This window comes from Eulemur rufifrons, chromosome 7 (assembly GCF_041146395.1).
Source record: "Eulemur rufifrons isolate Redbay chromosome 7, OSU_ERuf_1, whole genome shotgun sequence".
NCBI lineage: Eukaryota > Metazoa > Chordata > Mammalia > Primates > Lemuridae > Eulemur > Eulemur rufifrons.
The window spans coordinates 263,936,505-263,962,256 of NC_090989.1; the positions used below are offsets into that span (position 1 = coordinate 263,936,505).

Genomic DNA, 25,752 nt, shown 5'->3' on the forward strand with positions numbered 1-25,752 from the left:
AACCAACCAAGAGAAGAGCCCTAATTATTAATAAAAACAACTTAGGTTAGCCTAGTGGATTTCTCCCAAGTAGGGCAAGGCTAAGTGACATTCAGTATCATTTTAGAGCCAACTCCTAATTAGGGTCCTGAGATGCATGAATTAGGATGCGCTCCAACTTCAATTTCATTTTCTTTGAAGCTTTATTAGAATGATCCTACCCTTTCTAATTTATCCACCAGCTCACCCGGCACATCTACTGGAAGTCAAGGTACCACATAGGGTACATAAAACATGCACCAAATTGGAAGTAAGTATATTTGACTTATTCTTGATTGTATCTCCTCTATTAGGAGTATCTACATGGACTTCCCACAAGGTCAGCTGCCCTCTTCATGACAGGAATCCATTGAGTACTGAGAGTTGCAGGAAACCATTACCATTATTTCATGCCCACCTCCACTGTTTCCTGTCCCATCCCCACCAATCTGCTGCAAAAGAATCAGACCTTCCATGAATCACCAAAGTCTAAACAGCTTTTAAAAAATCTTCCTAAATGGGCACAGTGGCTCACACCTATAAACCTAGCATTTTGGGAGACTAAGGCAGGAGGACTGCTGGAGGTCAGGAGTTTGAGACAGCCTGAGCAAGAGTGAAACCACATCTCTACCAAAAATAGAAAAAATGAGCCAGGCGTGGTGGCACATGCCTGTAGTCCCGCCTACCCAGGAGGCTGATCACTTGAGCCCTGGAGTTTGAGGTTGCAGTGAGCGATGATGAGGCCACTGCACTCTAAGCAGGGCGACAGAGTGAGACTCATGTCTCCGCCTCTCCCTCAAAAAAAGGGGGGATATTACTTACCAATAAAAAGGAACAAACTAACAAACTATTGATACATACAACATCTGGGATGGGCTTCAAGGGGATTGTGCTAAGTGACAAAAAGCCAATCTCAAAAGGCAAAAGGCTGTGTACTCCATGGCTGGATTTATACATCACCCTTGAAACAATATTACAGATATGGAGAGCTGATGAGAGGTTGTCAAGGGTTAGGAGTTAGGGATATGCCAAAGAAGGCAGAGGCTAGGTGTGGCTATTGAGGGGTGGCATGAGGGAGCTTCATGATGGAACGGTGCTGTACCTTGAATTTATCAACAGTTTACATGAAGCTACACATATGATAAAATTACACAGAACACACACACACTGTGCATGTAAAAGCAAATGAAAGCTGAAGGTCAGTGTATTACACCAATGCCAATTTCCTGGGTTTGTTATCGTGCTATAGTTATAAAAGATGACAACACTGGAGGTGGGGTGAAGAGTACATGGGACCTCCCTGTACAGGTCTTTGCAACTCCCTGTGAACACATAATTATTTCAAAAGTTAAAACAAAAAACAAACAAATAACCTTTCTACAACTCCCTGACCTGGGGCTACTCAGATGGTGTGTGCCTTCAATACATTAGCAGAGGCAGTGCTATTACAATTTAAAACCAGTATGGAAGGGCTCTGGATTTATTTCCACTACAGAAGAATAACCACCAAAGAAAAGAAGCCCTTTGGGTATTAAGGCTGAGACCGAGCCCTAGAGGACAATACCTGTAAGAAGGTTATCAGTCCGTGAAAGGCTCTATCTACTTGTCTGGATCCCAGATGGCTGCTTCCTAAAATCTAATACCTGTACATGTCGGTTCCTCCTTTTCCTCTTGTTTCAAAATGTATCATGTTCAAAGAGGTAGAGGGCAGGAGAGCTCACTTCTTACTTCAAAGGCATATGGTCCCACTTTCCCACTGTCTCCATCCCATCCCACTAAACCCACAGTATCCACATCCATGCCCATTCTGACCTGCTTTCCTCAACTGTTCATCTGTGCCACGGATCCATTTCATGCTTCATCTTCAGAGAAATGCACTAAGAATTATCCCTCTCCTAATATTTTCAACCCCTTCCACTCTACCAGCTCTTTCCCTTCAGCACATAAACAAGGTTTCTTCATCAAAAAAAAAAAAAAAAAAAAAAAACCACCGCCCTCCAACCCCCAACCAGTCTCTCACAGGGAAACTTGGGAAAGAATAGTCTATACTGCTTGCTTTCTTCATTTCCTTACCTCCCAGTAATTTCTCAATACACTGCAATTTCTCTAATTGGCTTCTGCTCCACGAATTAAACGGACTGCTCTTGTAGTTGCTAAATCCAATTTCACTCTTATCCTTTCTGCAGCAATTGGACATTGCTGACTACCACTACTTTCTTAAAATGTTCCCTTCTCTTGGTTTTCTTCTTTTCTTACAGCCTGTTCTCATTCCCCTTTGACAACCCAACATTTTCTGCTCACCCTTCAAGGCTGAAGATGATCCAGAGGGTGCTCATCCAGGCATCCTCTCTGTGCGTCACACACTTTCTTTCTTTATGGTGATGCTGCCCCAAACTCTAGTTCTGAGCCAGACCTCTCACCTCATTCCTGGAGTCACACAGCAACTGCTCATTTTTTAACTTCACCCGAGATGTCTCTCCTGAGCTGCAAACCAACCTAGACAACGGCCTACTGGATGCCTACACTTACACGGGCACCTCAAACACCACAGGTAAAAAGATGAATTATTTTCCTCACCAAATCTGCTCTTCTATTTCCTATCTTGGTGAATCCACCATTATCCACTAATTTCCAAAGCTAGAAACATAAGTCATGTTAGATTTCTTCCTCCTATATCCAGTTAATCTCCAAATAATCCCCTTAAGAACTTATAAATCTGTCCTTCCTGGTCACCCCACTATAACTGTCTATAATTCAGGGGCTCATCACCTCTCAACTGGTTTACTCTCAGAACTTTCAACTGATCTCAAAAGCTCAAGTCTTGTATCCCTTCCGTCTGTCCCCCAATGCAGACAGAAAGACTGCTCTAGAATTAAATCTGATGATGCCACTTCTCTTCTATTTTTTTTTTTTTTTTTTTTTTTTGAGACAGCATCTCACTCTGTCACCCAGGCTAGAGTGTAGCGGCATCATCATCGCTTACTGCAACCTCAAACTGCCTGGCTCAAGCGATACTCCTGCCGCAGCCTCCCGAGTAGCTGGGAATATAGGTGAGTACCACCATACTCAGCTGAATTTTTCTAGTTTTTTGCAGAGATGGGGTCTCGCTCTTGCTCATGGTGGTCTCAAACTCCTGACTTCAGGCAATCCTCCCACCTCAGCTTCCCAAAGTGCTGGGATTACAGGCGTGAGCCACCACGCACCTGGCCTCTTCTTATACCTTTAATCAAGATAACGAATGTATCTATCACTCCTAAGTTTCCTTGCATCCTTGTGTAAGCTCTCCCTAGAGACCCACCCCACTCCAATCCACAGGCAACCACCAATCTTTCTGTCACTACAGATTAGTTTGCATTTCCTAGAACTTTACCTAAATGGAATCATACCATATGGACTCTTTTTTGCCTGAATTCTTTCACACAGCATACTTATTCTGAGATTCATCCATGTTGGTACATGCATCTTTAGTTCATTTTTATTTAATGCTGTATAATATTCCACTGTATGGACACACCTCAATTTGTAACTAACAAGAAATATTGAGGACAAGCACTTTTGAGTATGCTCTGAGTAATATAAGAATATTCGAACATCATTCTAAACCACGTTCAAGTAATGTCCTAAGCAGATCTTATAAAAAGGAATAAAGTAGATGCAAAGGAGAAAATCATATTAAATCTCAATTTAAAATCCTAAAATTGGCAGAGTAATTCCTAACTGCAATTTGTGACTATACTGAGGGTTAGTAAAAAAAGAAGGTCATGCAATCTATCATCAAGTTCAACTAAGTGAATAGTATAACCTGCTGAACATTCCCCACAAAGAGATAAAACCCTTCTTACAGAAGCAAAATTAAGCAAGTACACAAAGAGACCCTCTGAGACAAGGGTCAGCAAGCTTCTTCTGTAAAGGGCCAGAGAGTAAATATTTCAGGCTTTGCAGAACATATCTCTGCCACAACTACTCAATTCTACCTTTCCTGTAGTCCTGAAACAGCCAGGGACCATGTGTAAATGGTCATGGGTGTGATCCAAGAAAACCTCATTTACCAAAACAGGTAGCTGAATTTGGCCCTGGGCCATAGTTTGCCCACTCCTCCTCAAAAATAACGCCATATGAGAATATGTAAGAATCACAGGCCGGGCGCGGTGGCTCACGCCTGTAATCCTAGCACTCTGGGAGGCCGAGGCGGGTGGATCGCTCGAGGTCAGGAGTTCGAGACCAGCCTGAGCAAGAGTGAGACCCCGTCTCTACTAAAAATAGAAAGAAATTATATGGACAACTAAAATATATATATACAAAAAATTAGCCGGGCATGGTGGCGCATGCCTGTAGTCCCAGCTACTCGGGAGGCTGAGGCAGTAGGATCGCTTAAGCCCAGGAGTTTGAGGTTTCTGTGAGCTAGACTGACGCCACGGCACTCACTCTAGCCCGGGCAACAGAGTGAGACTCTGTCTCAAAAAAAAAAAAAAAAAAAAAAAAAAAAAAAGAATCACATAGAAAGTTGCAGGGTTATGGTTTCCACATGTTACAGTGGAAAGTTCCCTTCAGTTTGTTGCAAGCACTGGTTATAAGTGCTGACTCTTCCACTGGGGGATTATTATCTCAAGTTCCTTAACCTTTGGTCTTGTTTCCTCATCTGTGAAATGGGAATAATCTCTTCAATCTATCTCAAACAGTCACTGTGAGGAACAAACATAAGGTAGGCGAAAGTGCTTTGTAAATTATAAACATGCTGCAAACTGTAAATTTCAATTAAAATATAAATCATTCACCATAAATTGCTCCTGAAATACTAAGCACTTCTCTCTCCTCCCAAGCCCAATATTACATGCCTACATGCCATTCTTCAGCAAAAATGACAGCATTTATCAAAGCTTTGGCAAACTCTATTTCCAAATGTAGCTGTATCAATGAAGATCATTCCATGTAAATGGATGCAGAAACTAGGTCATCCATCTCTAGTCTTTTTCAAAACAATATTCTTACTTTGCCCACTCAGGGTGATTTGCTAGAGTTTCATTAATCAGATTACTTGTGACTTCAATCATGTGTACACTCTCTTGATGTACCTGTATTACAAATAAAGAGAGAAAAGAATCTCAGTAAAAAATAAACTCAACATTTTCCTACTGTATTATTGGAACAATGCTTTTAGAATCAAATAATCATATGATTTAGCTTTAATTCATTTAGAAACATGCACCAAAATGTTGCTATACATAATATCCTACAATACACACTGTAGGAAACACAAAGTACATGACAGCTCCCTGTCTTCAAAAAGCTCAACAATTTACTTCAGGAAAAAAATACATAATTAGATATGTACATATACTTAACACATATAAACATAAATATATTTAGCTCACATACATATCTATGTGAATATACTATATATTTGTGTATCCATATAAACAATACCAGCACTACATGAGCTAACAGAATTATAATGCAGTACAAGACATACAGGCAAATAAGCAACTGAGTAAGGTTTCTGAGTTAAAAAAAAAAAAAAGCCAACTGAAACTGCACCTCTGAATGTACCTTACCCAATAACCAAAACAACAAGGGAGATAAAAAAGAAACCAACCAGTTAAAAAATTTTTTTTTACCCAGGACACCTAAACAAGAAATGAAGCATAATTTGATACAATTTATAACACAGCAATTAGGCAAAGAAACAAAACATTCTGGAGCACAATAAAGAGGCATAGCAGTTAAAACTGGCCCCTACACCCAGAAGCCATACAGGCAAGCTGACAAATTCTTTAGATTCACATGTAACATGAGAAAAGAAACCATATTCTTATCCTTTTCTGGGAAAGGAAAGAAACCATAGTGGAGGAAAAGAGACTAAATCAGAAGAAAGAGATCAACAGTCCTCCACCACCCCTCTTCTATCTCTCTCCCTCTCCGTAGTATAAGTTCTAGAGTACACAAGGAATTGAGGGAAACAACAGAAAGACTGAGGGCATTTTCCCCTGGGGATGGGTATGACCTTACCAAGTGGCAAAAATCCCTAGGGCAAGTCACATACAAAACCCAGAACAGAACGGCATCTAGGTATCCTAACAAAGACAGACAGAACCACTTAAGCCTACTTCCAATTGTAACTGGACCCAGAAAAGCAAGGAGAACACAAAAAACAAAATGTAGCTTGAAGGGGAAAATAAACTGATTTCAAAAACAATGGAGAGAAAATCAACTCAAATACAACCCCTGAAAAAAAAGCTAGATTTAATAAGGCCCCACAAGTTCTAGTGAGGAATTTGGCTTTCATTTTGAGGGATATGGGAAACCATGGAGGACTTTAAGCTTAGAGGTGACATAATCTTAAATTTTTAAAGTAAAGTAAATTTGGGTGCTGTGTTAAGAACAGACTAAATGAGGCAAAGGGTGGAGATCAGATAGGAGGGTACTATACTACAATAATTCAAGACAGAATGGGGATAGCGCTCAGTAGGTGGGACAGGGGGCAAGGGGAAACTTCACCTTCCACCCATGCCCCAAGAAAGAATATAGGTAATTCTGTTTAGAGGCAATAAATGGTTGCTAGGGAGGATGCACAGATACTTGAGGGAATGAATGGATGGGGGGAAACAGACTGACTTGTAAATTAACCTGAGAGTTATTGTTTAAAATGATTTGGGCCAGGTCTGGTTTCATTCTTCATTTTCTTTCCTGTAATATACTAACAGGGAAGGGAAGGGAAGTCCACTATTCTTGTGATCGGTCCATCTGGTTGTGCAGATAGAGGGAAAATCCCTTCCAAGGGCCTGTTGATCTCTAAAGGCCTTTAATTCAAAATACCAAGGAATCATATTTTCATATCCATGATTTCTTATAAGCGTCACAATTCCGTGAAAACAACATACCAAAATCTGGGATGTAGAATTCAGCAGAGTTCAGATAAAATAAAGATTAATGCAATATAAAAGAAAAAAGAAAAAAAAGGCCAGGAGCAACGGCTCTTCCCTATAATTCCAGCGCTTTGGAATTATAGGGAAGGAGGCAGGAGGCAGGAGGATCACTTGAGTCCAAGAGTTCAAGACCAGCCTGAGCAACATAGCAAAATCAATCTCTACCAAAAAAAAATTTTTAATTAGCCAGGTGTAGCAGCACCTGTACTCCCAGCTACTAAAGAGGCTGAGGCAGGAGGATCACTTGAGCCCAGGAGTTTGAGGCTACAGTGAGCTATAATCATATCGTTGCACTCCAGCCTGGGGGGCAGAGCAAGACCCTGCCTCAAAAAAAAAAACCCCACAAAAAACCACACTAGTCAATAATAGATATCACCACAGACATAAAATTTTAGCTTCACTTTGGAGAATTTTCTTTGAGATGACAGGGGCGAGAGGAAATGTAAGCCGGAAGGACCTGGGAAGCAAGAAATGAAGACCCTATGGTATGTTAGCAGAAGGACCAATGAGACAGGAAGGGAAGTATCTAATCAAGAAATTCTCATCTAGTGAACAGGGTACTAACTGGATTAGGAGTCATGAGACCAGATCATAATTCTTCTACTGAAAAAACAAAAAAGCCACTTGTTCTTCGGTATCTCCTTTTTTTTATCTGCATTTACCCCTGAGGATTTTGATGATAAAATAAAAATCTATGTAAAAGAGATTTGAAAATAAAATATACTACGCAAATTCATAGCAAAATTAGCAACATATAAATCATAAATACTTCAGCTGTTAAACATATTTATAAGCCAAGTAACATGCTTCATGCTGCTTTTGCAATCTTCTTATCCATACTACCATTCTAACAATTAAAAGTATTAATGAGAATAGTAATTGTTGTACTCTACCTTTGCAGTCAGGAGTAGGGCTAAAAGAAGGGTTCCTATCACTAACAAAAATATGATGAAAATGCTAATTATTTTATCTAACATCTTCTCCAACCAGATGATCATCTGCACAAAAATGAGAAAGATAATTATTTATCTTTAAAGAACTTACTAAAAACATACATATATTCAAATATCATGAAGACAAAATAGGATATTTAGCAATGCAAACTATGCATAGTGATTAAAGCAAAAAAAGCTGTAAGCAACTTCAGAAATTTAACTAACAGTATTAATTACTGCTGCTGTTATTATTGTCATGTGTAAGACAAGGCAGTTAATTTGAACATATTCTGTATCTATGTTTAAATTCACATACTGTGGTATCATTTCAAGTTATAATTTATAACCTGGTAAATATTCTAAACAAAATAATGACAACTCATTAGCTGACATAAAATCACATAAAGTTGTACTGTCAATTAGCAAAGAGAGATGACATTAGCAAAAGTATGACCCTTTCAATACAGGTATGCCCTAAAATATACAGATAAAATAGGAATAAGTTAAAATAAGAATTACATGCAAAATATTTTTTCCCTTTGATATCATGAGGGTTATGAAAGCAGTAATAATAAAAATCTAATGTTAAGGCAATGATAAACAGTGAATTTGGGATAACAGTTACCCTGAGGGAGCAAGGGGCTTGGGAGGTGGATGGACACTCAGGAAGGGGCACAAAACAGGCTTCAGTCTGTACATGGTATCATCAAGCTGGGGGGGATACAAACAGGGGTTCTCTACGTCTTTTTATATATGAAATATTTCATAATAAAATGCTTTGTAAAATCTGACATTCTACTTGAAGTTTCTATCCTTTTCAAAACATAAGCCTTATGACATAATTAAAATTACATGATATAAATTAAAAATAATCAATGTAGTAACTGCTCCTTAATCAATAATTAAAATTCCACTATCCCTAAATGATATTTGACATTCTATCTTGGCTATAACTTTCCTCATCTTTCACAATCACAAATAATCCTTCATTTTAAGGAATTTGTTTTCAGAATATATAATTCTGACAGATTTCCAAAATTTGTGTCATGCAAAGCTACCATCTAACATTTCAAAACTACATTTACTTAGATTAATGCCTTGCACCCCTCAATCCCAACACGAGCTACAGCATTGCTAAATAAATTATTCTTAATTTAAGTCTGAATCATTGTCTCCAAACAGTGAATTAAACATTCAAAAGTAAACAATGTTGGTTAAAAACATGACTTCTAAAACATTTTCTACTCAAGGCTTCTAAGCTTGTGCCCAGTCTTATCTATCTTTCATGAAGGACACTGTCACTAAAAGATCAATGTTATCATGAACTCAAAGATAAAAAGTTAATTATTAATCTTGACAGTAACAGCTTCAAACAGAAGAGTTAATTTTCAGTTGCATGCAACCAAAGCATCAAAGACAACGTAGAGATTAAAAAAAGAAAGAAGTTTCTAAGATATGGAAGGTCAGATGTCATATTTTGAAGGTAAATTCTAAAATCAATGAAGCTGAAAAGCTTCACAATCAGGAAACAACTGAATACCTAGTTCTTGAGACAGCTTCCCAAGGACAGGGCTAACATTGTATCGTTTCTCTTTATATCTCCAAAATCTAACAGTACACAGCATGTGGTAAGCATTAGATTACAATATGTTTGAATAAGTAGACATAAATAAGATTTCATAATTAAGACCAGATTTGTATCAACAAATTATAATTTCTGAAAATAACATAGGAGCCTTTTCTTTTTTTTTTTTTTTAGAAAAAGCATATCCTGGAGTGTATCTTTAAATGTAAATGATGTTCTATTTAGAAAGTATGGATCTCTGACTTTATATCTGAGTATTTTTAACATGGAAAACATAGACTATTCAGAAGTATATCATGTACAACCGACATTATAAAATCAAACTGTCTTTTTAAGCTAAGGTAAAATTCTCCTATCATAAGCCATATACCCAAGGGTTGGAAAAAATTCACACTGAGTCATCTAAATAGAAATGTAGGACAGGCACAGTGGCTCATGTCTGTAATGCCAGCACTTTGGGAGACTGAGTCGGGAGGATTGCTTGAGACCAGGAGTTCAAGACCAGCCTGGGCAACTTAGCAAGACTCTATCTCTACAAAAAATAAAAACATTAGCCAGGCATGGTGGAGGGCAACTGTAGTCCAAGCTATGGAAGGCTGAGGCAGGAGAATTGCTTGAGCCCAGGAGTTCACGGTTACAGAGAGCTATGATCATTCCACGTACTCCAGCCTTGGTTGACAGAGACCTTGTCTCTAAAACTAAAATTAAAAAATGAAGTATCATTCCACTACTGAGTTTCTCTTCGGTTTCATTATTCTGGGCCTATAGGTTTTTGTTTTGCTTTAGGGTTTTTCTGTGAGTTTTTTGAGACAGGGTCTTGCTCTGTTGCCTGGGCTGGAGTGCAGTGGAGTCCCAGCTCACTGCTACTTCAAACTCTTGGGCTCAAACAATCTGCCTGCCTCAGCCTCCCGAGTATGTTTTGCTTTGTTTTTTAACCAAATTCTAGTTGAGTTTTGGTGCAAATAATCACTACTAAGAAATAAAACAACTAAGCTGTAAGAAATAGAGAGGCTACATTTCATTTAACCATAAGATACGTGCTTTCTCACCCTCTCTTCTTTTCTTGGTTTCCTAATTCACTTCACTTAAACTTTTTACCTGCAAAAATTATTCAATGCTGCAATTTTCTGACCTTAGATGTAATGTAATAAAATAAGCCCTCAACTTATTTATGTGCTTTCCTGGAACACACACACTCAGAATTTCAAGGACTCACTCGAACGTTACAGCAATGTTTATCTATGCTGCACAGAACATCAAAGAAAAAGAAAAAAAGTTACTTGATCTCCTAGAAATGTTTTAAAACTAATTCCACTATTTGGCTAGGAATTAGGCTCATAAATTAGGTAATCTAACTCAGTCCACTAAAGGTTAAATCAAATTGAACCTAATGAATTTAACTCTCCTTTCTCCCATCTCTTGAAGACAATTTAATTTCAATATACACAAATTTTGGAAACACACAAAACCACCAGCTTTGATCAAAATAAGAAAAAGTGTTGGGTGTGATGGCTTGTGCCTCTACATCCAGCTACTCAGGAGGCTGAGGTGAGAGGATCCCTTAAGCCCAGGAGTTTGAGGCTGAAGCAAGCTATGGTTGCACCACTGCATTCCAGCCTGGGTGACAAAGTGAGACCCCATCTCTAAAATTAAATAAATAAAAAGAAAATGAGACTTATGTTTACACATCATTTGTCAAGGATTGAACTCATTTACCCATAACTAGTTTTATAGGAAATGGAACTATATAGAACCATGCATGTTAGGGTTCTTAATCCAAAATTTAAAACTTTAGACATTGTCATAAATCTCCCCTTTCTTCCATTTCAAGAGAAAAAAATGAAATCCTAATCTTTATGTTCAAAAGTCTCATTTTGACCTCTCGAGAAGTACATTTTTCTTAAGGCCTGCTATAATTTTTCCACTGAAAACTTTTTAGAGTCTTATATTTAAACACAATACATATAAATGATGTCATCTCTTGCTATCAGTCCTAGGGATTCACTGAAATTAATTTAAAGACACTATATGTGGGCTATATGTCAAAGGTACAACATTCCTAATATATCTATATTATATTAGCCTTTATTGAAGTTATTAAAAGCATACCTATTGTAATTTGTGCCAATCATGTGAAACATTTACCAAAGACACAACCTCATACCTTGGGAAACACACAAAATTAGATGTCATAGGCCATGACTACAATTTGTTTTAAGTTAAAAATGGAATTCTCTAATCCTAATTACAAGAAAAGACAATATATAAAATTACCAGCCAAGGGAATCATACAAATATTTCACAGATTTGGCTTTTTAAAAAATTCCAGTGTCATTTATAGAAAAAGTAGCAAATAAAGAGCTCTCTTGCCTTTACACTAACTATTGCCTGGTATGTTTTCACACATCAAAGGAGACTAGAGTACCTGGCTGAATGTTATAGAGCTGAAAAGGAATGGAAATCACTTACAAGGGACAACAGGTCTACCACACAGAATTTCTTACATAACTTGAGCAAGCAGATAGCATCCATAGCCTAAACTGCCTTTGCTGAGTTTTTAGCAAATTATATTGTGACAGAATTAATGCTTCACGACCTTCCATAGCTTATAATTAGAGGTTTGAAAACAAAAACTTTGTTTGACATATGGACAGAAACAGAGTGAGAAAGTGATACGGGGGAGTGTTACAGAATTCAATAGTAAAAACCAACATTCAGGTATTCATTTACCTTCTTATTTAGCCAGTGCCAGAGCTTGAGGATAGGGGGTAAGGTGAGAAAGAGAAGATAAGAACAGTGGAATATCATTAGAGAATGCAATAACAGTATGAAAAGAAAAGAAAGGAAAAGTCACTAAGAGCATGAGAAGGAAATTGTTCCAGACAAAGGAAAAACTAGGGGGAAAAAACTGTAACACATCAACCAGGTTTTAAAATCAAGAGAATGTAGTATTCCTTTAAGATATACAATGATTGAAATGATAACCACAGCTTTGTGGGGAATCCAACCAATAAAAATACATAAAATAACCTGAATGCTTGTAGGCTTAGAACCTCTGTGCCTCTGCCTTGCTCCGTCTCCCTGCTCTTCTCGCCGTGTCTGCCTAATCAACTGCTCGTGCTTCAAAATTTGCTCCTGCATCGTTTCCTCTGCAAAATCTTCCCCTTCCCGCCGCCTTATCAACAGTCATTTCTTGCTCAATACTACCACTGTATCCTGGACACACCTTTCCAACCCAAATTATAACAACAGCTAACACTTATATAGAGCTTATTGTGTACTGATCTAGAGATTTTACAGATATTAACTCATTTAGCCCTCGTGACTATTCTATGAGGTAGGTGGTATTATGCCCATTTTGTTGATAAAGAAACCAAGGCACAGAAAGGTTAAGAAACTTGTCCAAGGTCACATGGCAAGTAAGTAGCAGAACTAAGAAACCAGAGTATAGACTCAGAGGCCATGCTCTTTAACCACTAAGCTTCTGAATCTGAATACCACCTCAGAATTTTTATGAATTGCTGTCAGCTTCTATCTGAATTTCCGTGATTCATCTGTTTTTCCCAGCACAGTCTCTGACACATTGGAGTTACTCCAAAAATATTCACTAAACTGGAGCCACTACTTTGTTATATAATTTTAGGCAAGTCACTTAACCTCTCTGTATTTCAATTTGGTCCTGATAAAATGAGGGAGTTGAATTAGGTGTTCCATAAGATCCTTTTCTCCCATTTTTAAGAGAAAATAAACAGTTACATAAGTTATCCACCCTATCCTTACGTAAACCATAAATTCTAAACTTCAGAATTTTATCATAGAATTAGATATTAAATGTGTTAACAGTTACAATACAAACACCAAACCATGAAACATACAAACTCCATCAAGACAGCCCAAGCTCTTAAAATTCAATACCTTGCTATCAACTTTTAACAAGAATTTTCCAAGCCCGACAATTGGCCAAGGTGCGAGAGCACTCTGCCGCTCCTTCAGGAAGCTCTCCATTACCCCCCACCACACGCGGTAGCGTTTCTCCAGGAAGTCCACAACTCCAAAGTGAATGATGAGTTTTTTGAGTATCCAGACTATAAAGAAGATAAAAAATACATATATAAACAAAAGAGAGATTAGAAAGTCATAACATGAAAAGGTTCCTTAATTTCACATGACCTTTCTAAAACATCAAAGCCAGTATTAACATAAAGATCGGTGCTTAAAAAAAAGGGGGAGGGGGAGCTCAAGGTATACCAAACAGATAGAACTGGGCCAAATAACTTTTCACACAATCCCCGCCTGTCCGTATATTATCTTCTCATGAAGTTGGAATCCCTGAAGGAGTCAGGGATTATTTTACAGCCCATATAAACATAAGATACTCTTATCATAAAGATTTCAGTGACTACAATCTTGGCCCGTCACACCGTCCCCCCTCCTGAGTAAAGGATATGAACCCTGACATTTCCTAATCCCCTTGGCTTTTATAGCTGCTTTTGCCAAATTTTTCTCTTTTCCTTGGATGTTTGTTATTTAGTGACTAGAAAAGTATAAAGTATTCCACACACATCACAATTTTATACCACTGCAGGGTAACGTTTTCACTTTTGTTCCTATTTCCCCATTTGATGCTGCTCTGGACATCTGAACAGATGTCAGCGTTCAGTAGAGAAGCAAGCTGAGCATAAGCAAGGCTGCTACAAATGGCCCAAGCCTGTGCACTGCACAGCTTCAGTGGGGACCATTCACAGACCATAAAAGGAATGTCTCCCCCTGGAGTTGAGCAGTGCAGTGGCCCTTGAAGCAGGGGTTAAGCACCCTATTAAAGGCCAACCAAGAAGGTGATAGGAACAGAAGGAAATGTTACTGATCTGTGTGGCTTGCCTTGAAGTTTGGACCCAGAATAATTGATCCCAACCACTGTAACTTCCTTAACTCAAGGGGTCTGGGTTCTGAGCCTTGCCCTTATATCCTAAAAGTTCACAGTTTACTATTTTGAACCATAAGCTCAGTGTTACACATCAGTTCAACAATTCCTTCATTAACATTTTCAAATCCCTAGAAAGGCCCTAGAAAAGCTCTTACGGTTTGCAGAATAAGTCTACGGTAATTATGGGCTATAGAAAAGCTTTTGGAGGCCACCCTGTTCACAACCTCCTCTCCCAAGGCCATGTCAAATTCCTATGATAATCAGGTGGTTAACATATAAGAAATGTAACTACTGCTAACAAACTTTAGGGAAAGAGGGGTTGCAACAGCACCTGACATGTGATTTGCCAGCATAAAGAAATCACTTGGCAAAACAAAAAAAGTACAGAACGATCTAGAAGAGCAATTTAAACTATAGTTCACTAGCATGTCTATGAATTCCTTCACAGAGAGCATGGCCATGGTAAGTACTCTGTGACTTGCTTAATTACAACCGTATCCTGTTCCAACTGCCTTACAAAAGTTACTTGAGGACACACGAAGCAGATACAAACTTCAACCATTTACACTGTATGTTCTCTGAGGACAGGCACTATACCATGCTCTAGTCATAAGAAATGTTTAAATAATCATTAACTGTCTAATTAACTACCCAATTTAATGAAACAAATAAATGGTGAAAACTAATGATCTAGAAGGTAAATGGGCCAATAAGTTTAGATTTTAGACCAGAGTAGAGAACAGGTTTCCAAAAATGAGATTATGCTTTAATCAATAGTGTAAAACCTTGACACAAGAAATGAGAACCAAATTTAGGAGGTACCTGGATGGCAGAATCCAGAGCATCCACTGTGGCGTTAATAAATTTGGCACAGAATATGATTATAGTAAGGAGAAAGCCCAAATAATCAAGAAAGTATCAAAAAATGCTTCTACAGTGCACCTGAGTCAGAAATAACTCTTTCTTACTCTTTCCAATCTTAGAAGAAAGCTTTAGAGAGAATCAAAACAACAAGAGTTGGGCCTTAAATTACCACGGTACCAAGGTATAAAGACCTGATTTAATGATTTATGGAAAACCATATGATCCATTTTGACATAACACATATAATATACATACATGTAATTCAGTTTTTCTGCCCAAAGAAAACCCAAGATTTTGCATACGTTTATTTCTCAAAGAATACACTTCCTTTGAATTAAAGAGGCAATTTAAAATGTGCTTCCCTAAGAGCAACTCTAAAAATTCAATCATAAACCCCAAAGCCCAGATGGTTGTTAACACTACTCTTGTCCACAAAATTATGGATGACTGAACAGTCAAATCCCTATGTGGAGCTATAAATGTCAAATACCACATCAAATCATAAGAGGCTAAATACATTTTTGAGCTTAGAAGTAAAATACTGGCAGGGCACAGTGGCTCATGCCTATAATCCTAGCACTCTGGGAGGCTGAGGCAGGAGGAATGCTTGAGCTCAGGAGTTCAAGACCAGGTTGAGCAACAGCAAGACCCCGATCTCTACCAAAAACAGAAAATATTAGCCAGGTGTGGTGGTGTGCACCTGTAGAGCCAGTCACTCAAGTAGGCTAAGGCAGGAGGATCGCTTGGAACCCAGGAGTTTGAGGCTGCAGTGAGCTATGATGACCCCACTGCACTTTAGCCGGGGTGACACAAGATTCTGCCTCAAAAAAAAAAAAAAAAAAAAAAAGGTAAAATATTAAAGAAGTATTAAAGTAATAAATTCCAAAAATTATGTTTGTTCATTATTTAAATGCAAATAAAAGACTGCTCTATTGATAAATATAGAAACATCTCAAATATTAAAATATGACAGCAAAATAAGAAAAAAAGTCTTCAAAGATGAGACAAGATCGTAATTAACCAGATAATGACCTGCAACAGGCACTGGCAGCAACTGCACAATCCACAGGTTCAGCCAGATCTGGACAAAGACGATGGCCCAAACGAGAGACACGAAGTAGATATCACTAGTTTTCTTCTTTCTAAGAAACGTTCCGACTTCAGGCCTTTTTCTGCCCAAAGTGGGTGATGGGGAGGAGGCTGAAGAAGAGGAGGACAATGTTGGAGGGGGTTCTCCCCTGTCTGTGGTTTCTGAAGAGGGAAAGGGAAAAAACCACACACAATATTAGTCCACATGAGGAAACAGTAATGCAGAGCAATTTGTCAGACTACTCTACTTTAAGGCTTCAAAATGTACTCTGATAGCATGTATGATATGATTATATCAGGTTAAAAAAGACAAAAGGATTTGTATACGTGCTTGCACATGCACTGAAAACCACACGGAGATTACAATGCTGACACTGTTTGAATCTAGAGAGATTAAGTTTGTTGGGGAGTAGGGTTAGGAGACAGACAATGGTTTGCTTTTTATATTTTACAGTGTACAAGATTTTTATAACTAGCATATACATGTCATTAAAACAAAATACATGACAAAGTAGTTGAGAATTATAATCATCCCATAAAAATTATTCAAATCATATAAAGCAACAAACACTAACATATACTAGAATTTCTATATTTAAAAATTCTACCTTTTTAGTATAACTTTAGAATTTATATATATTTCTGACACAATAAGGCTTTTCAGTGTCATTTCACCTAAAATGAAATCATCTGCTCTTATAAGAATCCAGGGCTTCTCTGAATGAGATATAAAACAAACAACGACAGACTGCTGGGATGAGGAATTTTCAAATAAAAGAAACCATATTGGATTATTTCATATAAGGCACTGTTTCCTAACAATGCAACTACTGTGTTACATTTTACAATAGGGATCTACTATTTCTATTTCCTAGTTTTAATAAGACATAGCACATACATCAGAACCCATAAAACTCTTGCAGTAATATTACACTATATGCACCGTAATGATGGAAGATCCTAAAACTTACATTTTGACTTCCATTATAAAAAACTACAAAAATATGCCATATTTCATAACATCAAGAAAAAACAGAAAACACAAGAACACCCATGATCCCAATCTCCTATTTGTCTCATGGTTTTAACACATAGTTGTATCATGTCCTACTTACTCTTTCCTATTTTCTACTTACCCTTTATCATGTTCTACTTACCCATTCTCATTTTCTCCCTTTCAGTTGAATGTCAGCTCCATCGGAGCTAAGACCTTGCCTGTCTCCATTGAATTGCTAACACATGAATAGTATCTGACATATAATAGGTGCTCACTAAATATCTGTTCAATGAATGACTTCCCTGTTATTTTATAATTTTCATAAGCAACCACATAGTAGCCCACCGAGCTATTATAACTTCCTTAATGTTTTCAATGTTAAATGTTCAGCTGTAAGTAAATTTTTACTACTGAGATTACCTAGTAAGTCAGCTTACCTCACTAGAACTAATATTCTACCCTAAGGTTTAAGACTAAAGCCCAAGCTAGTCATATCATGCTTTCGTTTGACTTTGCTCTCTCACTTTCTAATTTGGAAACATCATGTTGGTGGGTGTGACAGATATTTGGAAGGATAATGATAAGTCCATAACCAAAACATCCTCTCTCCACTTTGGAAACATGATTCAGTATGCAAGAAAAGTGTTCCTACTACTCCAAATGCCTTTCTCTTAGCTGATCCTTTCCTTCTAGACATTTCTAAAGTTGGTTCTTCAAGAAGAACTCACTATAAATATTCCCCAACTCCAAATACCTCTGGTCCTAACGGGCCTCTCAGCACAGACCAAAACGGCCTTTTACATTCCTGAGCCCTGTGAGAGTGCAGCACAACTCTAGCGCTGGTATAAATCTACCAGCGGAACCCCCCAGGAGCCTGCAACTCCAGAAAACAGGCCACACGGAACGATGAGTCCAAAACCACCAGAGGGGTCTGTTTTAGAGGAAATGGTCAATATATTAACAATCATGAGGTATGCAAATCAAACTTTTAGAGGAAGAATGCCAGAGAAATGGATGGCTGGAAGATGGAAAATAGAAGCCCCCCCACTCCAAATAAAGAGTTGGAGAAAGAGAACAAAAGAAAAAGCAACATGGATAGAGCAAAATAAAACAATAGAGGAGAACTGACAGGTGTGGAAGAAAGAAATGGAAAATAAGAAACCAAGATAAGGAAAGCATAAAGTTGGGGAGATGTGAGAAAGATGAATGGGGACTGAGAAAAGGAAAACAATATGAAAGGAAAGTGAGGAAAAAACAACAAAAGAAAACAAGATGGGCATTAAAAGAAAAGGAAAGAATGAAGAACCAAGATAAGAAGCTTAAGAAGGTAAATAATTAAATATAAAAAAAGTAATATCTGAGAACAAACATGAGAGAGAAAAAGGTATAAAAATAGGAGTCAGAGAGAAAAATGAAGGACAAGAGTAAATAGCATTCTGTGATGCCAGTGGCCTTCTCAATTCTATATTCTATTTATATTCATTTTCCAGAATAACCTTGAATGTCATTGTACCATCAGTCACCTGCAGGCTGAGTCGAGGGCTGGTCTTCACTGCTTGATTCATACCCTGTGATAGAGATGGCCAGGTTTGCTAGAGTAGAAGCTGCCATGGAAATAACTTGCCCTGGTAACTCTGCCCCTGTAAAATAAGTGTGCATTTTTTTAAAACTTTTTAAAGCAAATGAACAAAGCAGGAAATAACTCTTGTAAATTGAAACATAGTCCAAAGTTTTCAACAGTGATAATACAAATTGGTTATTACTGACCCACTGGACCTCGTGGTTCTTTGCCAAGGAAGAATGCTTAAGAGTCAACAGGAAAGTTTGCTTAAAATGAAGCCTCATTTGGGACCTTCATGTTGGTGGGTATGGCAGATATTGCATATATAAATCTGGGGTGTACATTTACATTTTTTAACTTTACAAGTTGGTTTTAATGAACACTTCTATTGAAAAACACCACCACGCCAAGTCTGTCTGATCACAGGGAGGCTACTTTGTATTACTAGGTCCTAGCGCAGTATGGGACAGCCCACACTTGGTGCTCTAAAAAATAGTATTCCACAAATGAACATGTAAATGTATGCTTGAACATATAAATGTACAGGTATTATGCAAAGCCAGAGAGATCTATAAAGTACACAATTCGACAAAGGCAAAATCCACCACTTGAAAATCTAAAGGAACATAATGACTATCATCTTACATGTTTCCATGTTAAGTTCTTAATATGTAGTACCAAGCTTGATCATTTGTGCTAGATTCAAATAAAACATTTACTGGCAAATGAGGTCTGTCTGGAAAGGTCAGCCTTTAACCTGCGATAGCACAAAAGGCAGACCAGCTCACACAACACCAAGTTCTAGCACACTTTCTTGCACACTAGAACAGATAGTTAAAGACTGTATTTCTTGGACTCCCTTGCAGCTAAGGTACTACATGGGATGCAGTTTCTGCCAAGTATTAATAGAAAGACTGTGCACGACTTCGAAGATTAAGTAACACGCTGTAATTTGGAAGCCACACAGCTCTCATGTCAAACAGTCACACAGGCATATGGTTTTTCTGCAGCAACATAACAGAAGCTCCACAGGTTCTGTTGTCTGACTGTAACTTCAAGGTAGGTGGCAGCAGCCAAGGCCTTCTGCCCAAACAGTCCTTTGGTGTCACTGAGCATTTCTCCTGATTGCATTGCTTCTGCCTGTGGTCAGATCCAAGCTTAGTTGCCTGGCTTACGCAAAAATTCTAAATGCTAACCAATAACTCTTACTATTTAAACCAGCCAGAGTGGATTCTCTTGTCCACAACTAAGAACACTAGCCATTCCAAATCATACATTCACACTCATATGTTGAGACCTGACTTTTGGTAGGCCAATACTCAGTGTGACAACATAGAATTCTGCTAAGCCAGTGAAAAGAGCCATGACACTTCAGAAAGCCAATGAAATTCTACTCCAAATTAACTCCACATACCCAACAAATGAAAGGCTGGCCATCTCCCAGAAAGAAGCAAGCCAGAGCCTGAAGCGGCTCTTTGGTAAATTCAGCCATCAGGATCAAGAGCACTCGCCTTGCTCAATTATACCCTATCCCTCCTCTAATAATGCCCCTGTCACCTGAAAAAAGTTTATCTTTAGATATGGTATCTTCAGCGTATCTCTCAATATAGGAGAAATTCAAACTCATGGTCTGGGAAGAAAGCCTAAGTTAGATACCTGGGTCAGGACCTTATTCTCCTGGCCTATGTATCTAAAGTGCTTGTGAGATGCCAGTAAGAAAGCAAGGGCTGAGAAAGACAGTGTCTTGTATGTACTCACTTACTCACTGCACTGTACTCACTGCACTGTGTGCTGGGGACAAAGATACTGACCCTGCCCCATGGAGTCTAATGAAAAAGACACATATGAATTAAACAACTACATAAATAAATGTATGTATACAAATTATGATACCTATAAAGGAAAAACCCTGAGTATTTTATGAGCTACTAACAGAAGAAATCTAACTTACTCTGAAGATCAGGAAAGGCTTCTCCTGAGAAATGAAAATGGAGTTGATATATCAAGAATGAGAAGGAATTAACCAAAGGAATGTAAAAAATAACATGCTGGGCAGAAGGAAGCGAGAAGGCAGACTGCGTGAAGAACTCAGCACTTTAAAAGATAGTGAAAGAAGGTCAGTGTGTCTGGAACACAGACAGCTAGTAAGAAACTGGCATCGAATAAACAAGGCTGGAAAGGCAAGCCGCTCGATGCAGGTCACAGACGACCATATTAAGGACTTCAGTCTTTATCCTAAAAGGAATAGAAAAGCACTGAAGAGTTTTAAATAGGATAGTAATCTTTTTTTAACTCAAATTTTATTAAGATAAATGCAGATTCATATGCAGTTGTAAGAAATAATTCTGTGTACCCTTAACCCAGTTTCCTCCAATGGTAACATTTGCAAAATTGTAGTACAGTATCAGGAAATGGGCACAGATACAAGATACAGAAGTTTCATCACCGCAAGGATCCCTCATGTAGACCTTTTATAACCACATTCACCTGCCTCTCACCCTTCCCTGCTGTGCAAATAAATGATCAGTTTTGAGACATGAAAAGATCACTCTTGTTTGTCTGGAGATCAGACTAAAGGGGACCAAGAGTGAGTACAAGGACATAAGTAACTGCAGTACTACAGGCAAGACACGACAGCATGGTCTACTGCAGTAACAGGGGAGATGGAGAAAAGTGGCTGGATTTAAGAGACACAGAGGAGTCACACTAGACCACACTTGGTGATGTACTGACAAATGGAAACAAAGAGAAGAAGGCATCCAAGTTTCCAGATTATGAATAGATAGATAACATGTAGAGGAACAGGATGAAGATCACGGACATTTATTTATTTATTTATTTATTTTGGAGACCGGATAGCACTTAGCTTCACAGAAGCAAGCCCAGGAGAAAACTCTTAGGCCCCACTCAAAAGCAAAGTTTGGGTACACCTAATAGCCTGGCACAGCAGAAAAGGGGAAAGAAAAAACCTTCAATATTCAACACTAGGATGTTATGAATAAATGAATGAATAAATAAATAAAGTCTTCTTTCTTATATAAGATTAAAAACTAAGCAGGAGGCCCTGAATTACTAAACTGACCTCTTCACAATTTAATTAAGTGGTGACTCACCTTTGAGACACTGTGAAGTTAAGTCCCTTGAGAGTTTTTAAATAACTCCATAATAACAAGACCATTGCACAGCTCCTCAAATATGGACTTTCAGTTCAGCTGCATTTTAACTTACATTTCTAAATGCCTACTAAGCATTCGTTTGCCAAATAGGTGACTAGGCTACACACTGAGACAAGAGACTAAGACCCTGTCCTCAAGTTCAGTCTAAAACTTAACCAGCTATATTTCAGTATGTTAAGAGCTAATATAAAAGCAAGCATAGAATGTTTGGGGAGCACAGATAGAAACCAAATCCATGCTTAGAAATCTGGGAAGGGTTTCCCAAGGAACTATCTGACAAAAATGTTATAAGATGCCATCCTTTAAATCCATTTAAAAAGTTAGCCAGATAAAGAAAACAGAAGTCTATCCTGGGGAGGAACGTCCAAAGACACTGGTGTCTTAGAAGGTAGGGGTAGAAAAGTGTTCCAGGAAGACAAAAAAGCAGATGTAAAGACACAAAGGCAAGAAAAAGCAGAGTGTCTTCTTCAAAGAACTCTAAGTTCAATGAGGCCAGAACAGAGGGAACAATGAGAAGAGTAGAGAGGAACAAGTATGCAGACAAAGAAGGACCCGAGAATGGAAGGTCTCATTTTACCAGGCACAATTCAGTGACCGGAAGCACAAATGAAGAAGGAAGACTGCCCAGGTCCAAATCCCAGGTCCATTCCTTACTTCTTGGATGACCATGGGCAAGTTACTTAACATCTAGATGCCTGTCTTTTCATGTTTAAAATGAAGCTTATATAAATTCTATCTCATGTGAGAATAAAGTGAAACAATACATACAAAAAAATGCTTAGGTATATAGGAAGCACTTAAATGTTAGCTACATCAATCCTCTATATCAATCTATGAGCTTCGATAGTATAAACTATAAGCACAAGCCACTAACACTGCTATAGTATTTCTCTGTACCTCTCATGCCCTTTCGACTTTGTGTTACAACCATTTCCCTAAATCATATCCCCCTTAGTAGACATTTTTAGATCTCCCCACAGAGCTAAGAAAAATATCTTACATAGAGAGTAGGCACTGAAAGACTTGAGAAAAAGCTAAAACCAATAAATTGAGTCTTCAAAATTGTGGGGTAAAAACTAACTCTCCAACTTGCTGATGTCCCTAAAATGTGTAGTAGATATTCAATAAATCTTAGCTGCATGGACAAAAACTATGCAGCATCATTCTAGTTAATACATAAATGATTCAGCAAATTTCTAGAGTGCCTTAAACTTCACAAAAGCATGAAAGGAACAACACACAGAGAAAATCAACAAAGAGCATTTGAAAACTATAGATACAAGATTTGGCAACTGCTCTTATCAAACAGATATGCTTTTTAATGACTTCTGTCTTTGGGATATTCTTCAATTCAGCACTTCAAAAACCTCAAGAGTCCAGGCAGGGAGATGACAAACTGAATAAAAGAATGCCAGGACTGGGAATCCTGGCAAAGTCCTGGTATTAGATAAAAAGCCACAGCTAAAGATAGGCATATAAACAAGGGCACATAACCTTGGGACTCAAGTACTAAAAAAGAAAGGAAAGAGCATCCAAGGTTTCAAGTATCAAAAAAGATACCCAAGACCAGGGCCAGTATTAAGTGGAGGCCCAAACAACAAGGGATCTACTAAGTCCACACAAGCAGGTCACTGACATTAGCAGCCTAGCACCAGGGGACAGAAACTCAGAGTCTGGCACATAAGAAACGGATCACAAGGTCAGATGATATCTGTTCATACCACTAACTCAACAATGAGCTGACTAACTTTTTAAATAATCATAGGTAAATATATTTTGAAACCAGTCTAAATAAGGAGATACTTCTTGATCTACTTCATTCTTTTACACAGGGACAGCAGCAGTTGCCAGAAATACAACCAAATATGCTTACTGGAAGGAGACACTACATACCAAGTAAAACCTCCCCAGCTTGCAAAGCTCCCTTTGAAGAAGGCTTCTGTTTCCACTAGTAACGTGGAAAATGCATCTCCCTCTTGTTGGCTTCTAGTATCACTTCACAAAAGCCTGGATAGGGAAGAAGTTTCTCTAGGCCTGTTTAACCAACAGTATCAGAATTGGAGAGTGGAAGACGAGCAGTAAAAGATTTAGTTTGCTCCTTTTCTATTTCCAGTTTGGGCTTAACTGGACCAAACTTGTTCATTCGTATTGCATGCTCTCTCAAAACAACAAAGGCAACTACCAGGTCTTCCCTGCAAAGATATTTATGGTCATTTATAAACAATTACCAATATCAGGAGGAACAGGATTCAGCTGTACTTGCTGGTACTTCTCAGGTTATTTTCCAACTTAAAAATAAGTCTGATGCTTGTTTCCCTAATTTTAAAAGAAATTTCTCATACTCAGAGAAAATACCTCTCTGAACCTGAGTTTCTTCATCTGTAAAATAAGCATAGTATCAATCTCACTAGATTGCTAAAAAATTTAAGATATTAATACCATGTTTACAGAGTCTAACAGGGCTTCACCCTCAGAAGATAACAATAACTCTAGTGTTCTTTTTTTCTTACAGGACAAGAGAACATACCTAAGCTAGATTTCAGGTGCTATGGTCTGAATGTTTGTCCTCACCAAAACTCATGTTGAAATTTAATTGTCATTGTCACAATATTAACAGGTAGGACGTTTAAGAGGTGATTAGGCCATGACGGTTCTGCCCTCACTGGTGAAATTAATGCCATTTATAAAAGGGTAAGCTCAGGCCCTTCTTGCTCTCTCTCACCTTCCACTGTGTGATGACACAGCAAGAAGGCCCTCACCAGATGCCAACACCTTGCTATCGGACTTCCAAGCCTCCAGAACTGTGAGCCAATAAATTTCTATTTATTATAAATTACCCAGTCTGTGGTATTCTGTTACAGAAGCACAAAATGGACCACAACACCAGGTTTCTACTGAGTGAGATTTCTGGGATCTAGGGGGCAGACAAGCTAGGTCCTGTAGTTGTGTTAAGTCAAGGGGGCCAACACGGAAAACTGAAGGAGCTGACAGCTACAGCTGTTAGAGGGATCAGTAGTCAATACTTTTTCAGGATGACTGGTGCTTTTCCAAAGAGCCTGATGAAGGGAAAGAACATTGGACTTACGTCAAGGACCTAGGTTTAAATCTTAGCTCCACCAGTCACAAATGTGACCGTGGTCAAGCCAGTTAACCTCTGGAATCAAATGTCTTCATCTGCAAAATGGAGATACCATCTATTTTACAAAGTTTTATTTGTTTGGGTTTTGTTTTGTTTGTTTGTGGATTTAAAAAGATAGCACACGTAAAAGCACTTACGTGTTCTTGGCCCATGATAGGCACTTAAACATTTTTTCCCCTACGTTATCTTGAGCTTCCAGGAAATACCATGTCAGAGCTCCCCAGGTCTAAGAGAAAACCACTGAGTAAGTCCCCTGGGTTCAGAAGAAACTGCTGAAACATATTCAGCAATGATCTCCAAGAAGAGTTTTCTAGGTCTAGAACCAAACAAACTCATGCTTTGAATTCTTATGAAATCAAGAATAAGTCTTATGACTTATTCTGTGAGTCTAGTGAACGACAGATCATAAAAGCTTCTACAGCACAAAAGATTCAAAGCTCAGAAGACACAGAGAAGGATACTCACACAAGTGACTGGAATACAAGAGCAAGGCCTACACCAGGACAGTGGAAATGACAGAGAAGGAATCAACACATACATT

The 25,752-nt window shown here is 38.2% G+C and overlaps 1 protein-coding gene across 1 annotated transcript in view; it reads right to left on the reverse strand.

Annotated features, from left to right (window-relative positions):
• Nucleotides 1-25,752, reverse strand: part of TMEM245 (transmembrane protein 245) — an 83,935-nt gene that overhangs the window by 42,184 nt on the left and 15,999 nt on the right. Inside the window, exons 4-9 of the mRNA XM_069476651.1 lie at nucleotides 18,859-18,975; nucleotides 16,282-16,500; nucleotides 13,377-13,546; nucleotides 12,192-12,215; nucleotides 7,835-7,939; nucleotides 5,008-5,090 (exon numbers count right to left, since the gene is read on the reverse strand). Of these exons, the coding sequence (XP_069332752.1) occupies nucleotides 5,008-5,090; nucleotides 7,835-7,939; nucleotides 12,192-12,215; nucleotides 13,377-13,546; nucleotides 16,282-16,500; nucleotides 18,859-18,975 (718 nt within the window). The remainder of the gene's footprint in view (nucleotides 1-5,007; nucleotides 5,091-7,834; nucleotides 7,940-12,191; nucleotides 12,216-13,376; nucleotides 13,547-16,281; nucleotides 16,501-18,858; nucleotides 18,976-25,752) is intronic.